General features: G+C 34.9%; 1 protein-coding gene across 1 annotated transcript; it reads left to right on the top strand.

Moving 5' to 3' along the window:
- The first annotated feature begins 261 nt into the window (after window positions 1-261).
- Window positions 262-1152, top strand: LOC106709260 (adenosine 5'-monophosphoramidase HINT3). The gene is made up of 2 exons (XM_045685235.1): window positions 262-547; window positions 884-1152. The coding sequence occupies exons 1-2, from the start codon at window positions 346-348 to the stop codon at window positions 1150-1152; spliced, it is 471 nt and encodes a 156-aa protein (XP_045541191.1). The 5' UTR covers window positions 262-345.
- The last annotated feature ends 6642 nt before the right edge of the window (window positions 1153-7794 follow it).

Below are 7794 nucleotides of genomic sequence, written 5' to 3'. Positions count from 1 at the left end.
GCCTGTAATTTTGTATGTCGACGAACCGTACTTATCTCTATTAAGTTATCTCTTGAATTATATTTTTTGAGACTTGAAAAAGTAAAGACATTTTTTTTACATTTTCAAATTAAGTTTTTGGTTTTGTTTAATTTGATGCTGTGTGCTTAAAATACCTTTGTCATTTCAAATACTTTTTGATACAAAAGTCATTGAGTTGTCACTGTCATTTACCAAATGTCAATTTGAATTCTAAAAAAAATCCTTTTCTATGGGTAGGAATTTGGAACTTTGATAATAATTCAATATAAACCGTTATCTGAACAATAATCAAGCTTTTTAGTTTTCAATCGCTTAGTAACGAAAATGACTTCGAATGCGATTGAAAAATCGAATTGTATATTTTGTAATATAGTAAATAAATTAGAAAGTACTGAAATACTATATGAAGACGAAGATGTTTGCGTATTTCGTGATATAAAACCGGCAAGTGATTTTCATATATTGACAATTCCGAAGAGACATATAGAGGATGCTAAGGCGTTAACAACCGCTGACAAGAATTTAGGTAGGCCAAAAAACATTGTTTTCTTCACATACGTTCCTAAACCATTGGAGAAATTGTGATAATTATGTTGTTCTGAGAATACAGTATGTATAAAAATCCTCGCCATATTGTGAAAAAACATTGAACTAATTTCTTTATATTTAATTAGAAAGTGATGTAATAACTGATTGAAGTGCCTTCAGGCCAGTATTTTTATTCTTGGTTGGGCTATAGTACTCTTCCATATTCTTCTATCGACCATCATAACTGAATTCAGTCCATTCTTACACATCCACTTTCACATAAACCATAATTTCTTCAGTGTTCCTCTACTTAAATAAAAAATATATATTCCAGTTGACAGAATGCTGTGCATAGCTAAAGAGCAACTTGCTAAGAACAACTTGTCAGTAGATGATGCAAGGTTTGGTTACCATTGGCCTCCGTTTCGAAGTGTTAGACATCTGCACCTGCATACCATAGCTCCGGAATCCAAGATGGGATTGATATCAAGAATTATATTTAAGAAGGATTCCTATTGGTTTGTCTCGGTGAGAATTGTTTATACATTAGCTGTCACTGACTCTGTCCGCGAGAAATTAAAAAAAGGCGTAATAAGCCTGTAAAAATTCAATGTGACGGAGTAGTTGGTTATTGAGAAAATATAAAACTTCAGATGCGGTGTGTACGCCTTTTAATCGAGCAAGTTACAGAATGAACTTCATTACATATAAAAATCACAAAAATGCAAGGGTAATGTCGGTGGATGCAACTTCACGTCATCGCTTATTGGTTAACTGATTTCATGTACATTGCTATTAATAATTGTAAGGCGTATTGGCGCGAACATGCCCCCGGGCGTTGAAAGCTCGTCTTTCAACAAAATCAGTCTTCATCTTGAGGCAGCTGGCAGGTTTCAGTAAAGGCACTTTGTACGATGTCAGTTGCAGATCAAACGTTAGTGACGCTCATGATGCTTGTATTTTGAGTTGACCAGCTCTTGTCCATCTCCGTCGCCATTTAAGTCATGATCGCTTGTCCTCCTTTGAGATGACATCTATCTTTTTAGAAGTGGTGCCTTTAGCATTCGGCGTCGCGGTGAGTGGGCCGATGAGGAGCGTACCAGTGGCAGTGGCAGCAGGCCGCTTAAAGCTGCAGAGGACGGCGGTAGTGTGCTGGTCTCAGAACAAACTCAATATGTACCAGCACAATGTTTAAGTCCCTTTAAATGGGCAAAAATACCTAAAATTCCCTATAGCCGGAATTCAACAGATTTTACCTATCTCTCATAAAAATCATAAGGAATAAGAGATAAGAGAAGACAAGAAGATACACTATTAAGTTCGGGGCTAGGTCACCAGGTAGCGAATTACTAAAACAAATTAATAATACTACCAAATTTACTAATTTATACGCGCTTACGAAAGAGGTTCAATTAATCCGAAGAAAGTTTATAATTAGGCTTGCCGCAAATTGTGGTAAAACAATGAAGTGCTTACAAAAAAATAATGACTTGTCTAGTTACTTATGAACTAAATGTGTATGGAGTTGAATGCACAATAAACATGAATATAAAAAAACACGAAGACAACTACCAAACACTGACAGGTCTGCAGCCGCGACCCTGACGGCTGGATGAGATGACAGGTCTATCGTAATGCACTCTTGATTGGATTAACCAGCAGTCACATATCGGCAGAAATTTTCGGATGTATTGCCTTTTCCTTTAACAGATATCAACTAACAACTATGAAATTATCCCTTGACTAACTTGACGCTGATTGACCAATTAAATTAAATTAAACAATGAACAGAGACTGGAGTCTTTACACGCACTATAATTTAAAGGAAACATTGTAAATTGATAAAAGTGGACTGTAATAAACTGAATGTTTCCTTTAATATGTAAACAATAACTGTCAACCCGACATGTAATGCCTACTTGTCATTGTTTAACATGAATAAAACTTTAAAACTTTATTCTTTACAATAATGATACGTTGGACAATAAATGATACCTATTCATCGTATTGTAATGACTTGCATGTGACAATTTAATTAAAAAATGCTTTAGAATTTTAAACCTTGTAACTAAAGAAAATAAAATTAATGGACGACACTTTAATAAAATCTATTGAATCAAAGCAAAATTATTATTAAATAGATTTCACAAATGAGCTACAGACATACGTAAATGATCCGCTTATCGCTTATCGCTTGCAGTGCGTCACACAAATAATGCAAGTCTTTTGAATGATTGCAAAGATTGATACGAGAAATACACAATTAAACTAATGAAGGAACGCCTCCTGAGTATCGCGACCTTGCACTATTACAGAAAGTAATCGATAGTCCCATGCTGGTTTATGCAGCCTAAAATATTGCATTATCGGAGATAAATATTTTGCACGTTAGCAAATGAATAATGCAGGGAGCTAATAAACCGAGTGGTGGAAAATCAGTAAAAAGACTTTACTTGACTTGACTTTAAAGTTAAAATATCAAAGATAATATTATTTATCGAGAATATGTAAAATTAATTTATCTTAACGAGCCAACTTAGGGCTGATGTCAGACAAAGCTCTGTGGAGTCAACTTTTAAATTATGGAAATGGTTGTCAATTTTAAATGAATTTAGACTTCATTCGACTTCCACTTACGCAGTTTCATACCTGCTGAGGCGAGTACGATCGACACTTTACAACGCAAGTCAAAAACATGAAACTTTAACAAAAAGTAAATATAATCATTTTTGTATTTGAAATGACCCTCAAATCTCATTTTAACAGGGAGGAGATAATAATTGGCGGTCCTTGGGGATCCGTCTAACACATGGGTTGACTGTGGCAACTGTACATTGACACAGCACCAAACGTCTGACTGACGATATGTAAATATGACACATTGTCTACTGCACATTTTCTCAATATAAGAGAAAGTTGACGACTGATAGCGAGCCATCTCGTGGCGACTAAACCGCTTTAAATGGGTTTGGATGTCGTCTATAAAATAATTGTGCAAAATAATTTTGTTATTTAATTTAATCATCACAAAATTAGATTTTATATTCGGATTTGAATGTGGTGCATAACAACTGTCATCTGCAGGACCTGAACCTAGCTCATTAAGCTTAGGATGACATTGCACCGACCTACAGTTACCTGAACGTATTCTAATTGTTTCGTCGCACAATGATGACTGATGGCTGACCTTCTGTAGGCGCCTAAACTCCTTTAAATGAGTTTGAGTGTCATTATCAAAACAATTACGCGAAGAAACATTATTACTTGAATTTACCGTTACACAATTAGACTTAAAATTCATAACGGAATGCGGTGCTTGGCCACTGTTGTAAGCAGAGCCTGAGACTAGCCTACCAGGTCTAGAATCAAATAGCACCGGCGATCCGTTAAATAAACTAATTTTAATTATTTCGTCGCACATTTTTTCATTGTCAGAGAAAGTAGATGACTGATGGCTATCCGTCTCGTGGCGCCTAAACCACTTTAAATGGGTTTGAGTGTCATCATCACAATAATTGTGCGAAGAAACGTCGCTTAATGAATTTAAGTCGTTAAATAATAATTGCTGGTCGAGTACATCGTCAGCAATTATCGGTAAATCAAAACAATAATTCTCTTTAGAATAACACAATCGTCTCAGCTGTTCAGTGTTCAGGCATGAATTGCTGCTGCGGTCATCGATATGATTTAAACAAGGGGCTAAGGGTACCTGACTTTTGATAGACAAATATGTCGAAGGTTGGGCTGAAGATATGACATTACGCGCTGGCACGTCACTACTAGGTGTCGCAGGGGGTTGGGAGCACTCCTCAACGTTCGAACAGACATTAGACTTTGGACTGGCCCTCAGATCTGAAACGTGAATCAAAAAATTATGTCGCTTATTACAATCTTTGCAACCATTCGCTTTACAATCATTCGCGTAATGTCCGGAGCGTAAACAATTATAACACACCTTTAATTGAGCCAATAGATCTAAACGTTGTTCATGCGTAAGCTCTAAAAACTTCGAACAATTATCCAAGTAATGATCGCAGTTACAGTAAGAACACAAAATTAAATCGTTGTTAAATAACGTTGTAATGTGATTATTTTGAATTAAAAGCCTTTCATTGTTAAATCGGTGACATAACAAAGCCCAAGCTATTGAGTAATTACTCGCACACAATTCAATAGCTTGAACAACCGCAGCGGCTGTCCCTTCAAGTGATTTGCGAAGGTAAATAAACTTATAGAGGTCATCGATATCGTTATTAAAATGTATTAAACTTAAAAATGTGTCGCGGAATTCTAGCCAGTTGTCAGATGAGCCGCTAAATTTTATTAACCGTATGGCGGGTAACTCAATAAATGGGCGCGGCAATGCCCACGCCGAGGTGAAAAGGTTGTTATTGAACCCATCAATACAACTGGCTGTGCACTTATTATCATAACGTAAAATTAATTCTTTCGCCTGCGCGACTACTCTAAAATACACTGACTCGAATTGAGTTCTCTCATTAATTTGACTATCGATATCATCAACTAAACATTCTAACTTTAACTGAACCTCATCGTAAATGTCGTATAAGATGTCAATGTTACTTACTTGAATCTTTAATTCGCTAACCTGGGACGGTGATAAAGGTTCCTGTAAATTACTGATGTAATTACTGAACGCTGTAAGACGATCTTCATAACTTGCCCTTATCTCAATAAGTTCCATTTCCTCAGACATATTAAATGGAAATAGGCGTAAATCTGAAAAATAACCAACTTGAAGAAAACTAAACAACACAATACAATAACAATAAAATAATTTAAACTCCTTAAACACTGTGCTGTGTTGAGTATGTCCGTGTCCTTTGTTCACAAGGTGACCTCCAAACGTCCGAACTAATGTTTTCTTCAAATCTCCAAATTCATTCGATTTTGGTAAAATAATAATCTTCACAATAAATCCAAAATCACTGATCCGGCTCGAAGGACCATGTAAAAATTCAATGTGACGGAGTAGTTGGTTATTGAGAAAATATAAAACTTCAGATGCGGTGTGTACGCCTTTTAATCGAGCAAGTTACAGAATGAACTTCATTACATATAAAAATCACAAAAATGCAAGGGTAATGTCGGTGGATGCAACTTCACGTCATCGCTTATTGGTTAACTGATTTCATGTACATTGCTATTAATAATTGTAAGGCGTATTGGCGCGAAGTATGTGTTCTTCCAGGCTATGTTCCACACATGTACCAAATTTCATCTAAATCCATTGAGCCATTCTGGAGATATCTACAAACAAACATCCATCTAAACATTCGCATTTATAATATTAATAAGATTATTTAACTGGCAATAAGAGAGGGAACTAAAGTTATTATTGTTCAATGACACAATGTTGTCGCCAAGAGGGTCAGCTGCTACCTCCAGAAAGTCGAAGAAAGACAGTTTTTGGAATGAAGTTCCTTATCGCGCGTTGTGAAAGGGGGCTAGACGGAAAAAATTCTTACGAAAAGTTGTCACGACACTTTTTGCTATAGTAAGTATGTTAACGACGAATGAGCGCTACTTCACCATGGCAACGACGTGACAATATATAACGAAAATTCATAGAAATAAAATGTACTTCTTGTGAAGACTTAAGTTTTTTATTCATAGAATAAACATTGGTTCCTTCACTAATTAATCGAAAGGAACTTCGTTCCATCCGGGTGTCCCAACACACCTCTCAAGTTTTTTTATTAAGAATTTGGATTATATGTTGATAAGTACAGTTAAACAAAAAACCTCCATAAGCAAGAGTAATTGGTTACAACAAACAACAAAACCTTTATAAGGTAAATAAATATTGCTGTCCCTTAGACTTTCACTAAAGGGTCAACTGTATTCTCTTTGGAATAAAAAAAATCATACTAGCCCCCATTTATTATCGGCTGGAGACACCTTTGCAAAGAGATAAGAGGGATATTCTGTTACTGTATACATTTTTCAGCAATAGTTAATATTAATATTTTGTTTCAGCCGGATTATGTTGATTCAAGATTATGTTGATGAATAAAATAGTGAATTCATTAATAATTATTATACTATGGTTATATTTATATAGGAGAAAAAGGAATTAAGTAGAATCAAACTTGTTAAACTATTATTTCTATTCTTAAAAGATTATTTCATGTCAATTGTATGAAAATGTATCAAAATAAATGGTTTTTTTTGTTGTTGAAGTTTATTTAATTGTGCATCCAATTTAAATTGTAATATTTGAGTCTTACTATCGCTTAGACATGTGTTAATCAGCTCTGAACTGTTCAAAACTTTAAGTCACATAGACTTCATCAGTTGAAACTATTACCTATTTGGATATTTGTAAGTTGCGATGTTTGTCACAGGTGAGGTGTTTGAACAAGGCAATTTTTCTGTAAGTGGAACACCGCGGATTGCTGTGAGTGTGCAGCAAAAGATTGGATAAAGTTGCCAGCGTTAATGTTTCTTTATGGGTAGAGTGTGATAACGTAAATCCTTGTAACGATAAAGGTCAAAAGCTGTTTTTTTTTTTAAATAACTAGTTTTTACATGCTATAGCCTAAAAATATCTCCGATTCAAGGTGTTGAAATGCAAAACACTGTGTAAAAGAATTATTTTATATTAATCAGATTCAATAAAAAAATTATAAATCTAATTATCGTCTAAAGAAGTTATGAAAATGGCAATTCTTAAAATTATTCGACTAAATTGTCCAAGTCTATGACACGGTAATAATAATACCGTAAGTGAGAGAGATACAGTTATACACAATTCCTGTGACGTGACAAAGACAGGGATAACTATCTTCCGTCCCTTTCTGCGTACCAGGGTTTGGGCTTTGTTTGGAACAAAGGTTGTCCCCTACAAACAACCTAGGTTGTCCCTAACAAAGTTTGACATTCGTGCTATTTTTCGAAAATTGTGAGTACTTAGTGGCTGTAATTGTGCAAAAATATTTTGATATTACAGTTTTAGTAATGTAAAGTTTATAAAACATGGTATACTGCTGTATCGTCGGTTGTAAAAGCCGTAGTGAGCGAAAAGAGAAAAACATTACCTTTCACTCGTAAGTACTGAAACTACGCACTTATTCACATGTATTCATACAAAATAAGGAAGAAAATACAAACTAGTTGTTCTTTACAGTCTTTGTAATAACTAATATGTTAAAATACGGGTAAAATCAGCTAAAATAAAATAGTATTTTTCGAACATTATGCGCCCAAACGCAGATGTCATTT

The sequence above is a fragment of the Papilio machaon genome, chromosome 29 (genome assembly GCF_912999745.1).
Source record: "Papilio machaon chromosome 29, ilPapMach1.1, whole genome shotgun sequence".
Lineage (NCBI taxonomy): Eukaryota > Metazoa > Arthropoda > Insecta > Lepidoptera > Papilionidae > Papilio > Papilio machaon.
Note: the sequence above shows the minus strand (reverse complement) of the source record. Positions and strands in the feature narration are given on the sequence as shown.

Coding starts and splice junctions, on each gene's coding strand:
- LOC106709260 (XM_045685235.1), top strand. CDS start 346: ATGACTTCGAATGCGATTGAAAAATCGAATTGTATATTTTGTAATATA. Junction 548..883: donor AACCGCTGACAAGAATTTAG/GTAGGCCAAAAA, acceptor TATATATTCCAG/TTGACAGAATGCTGTGCATA.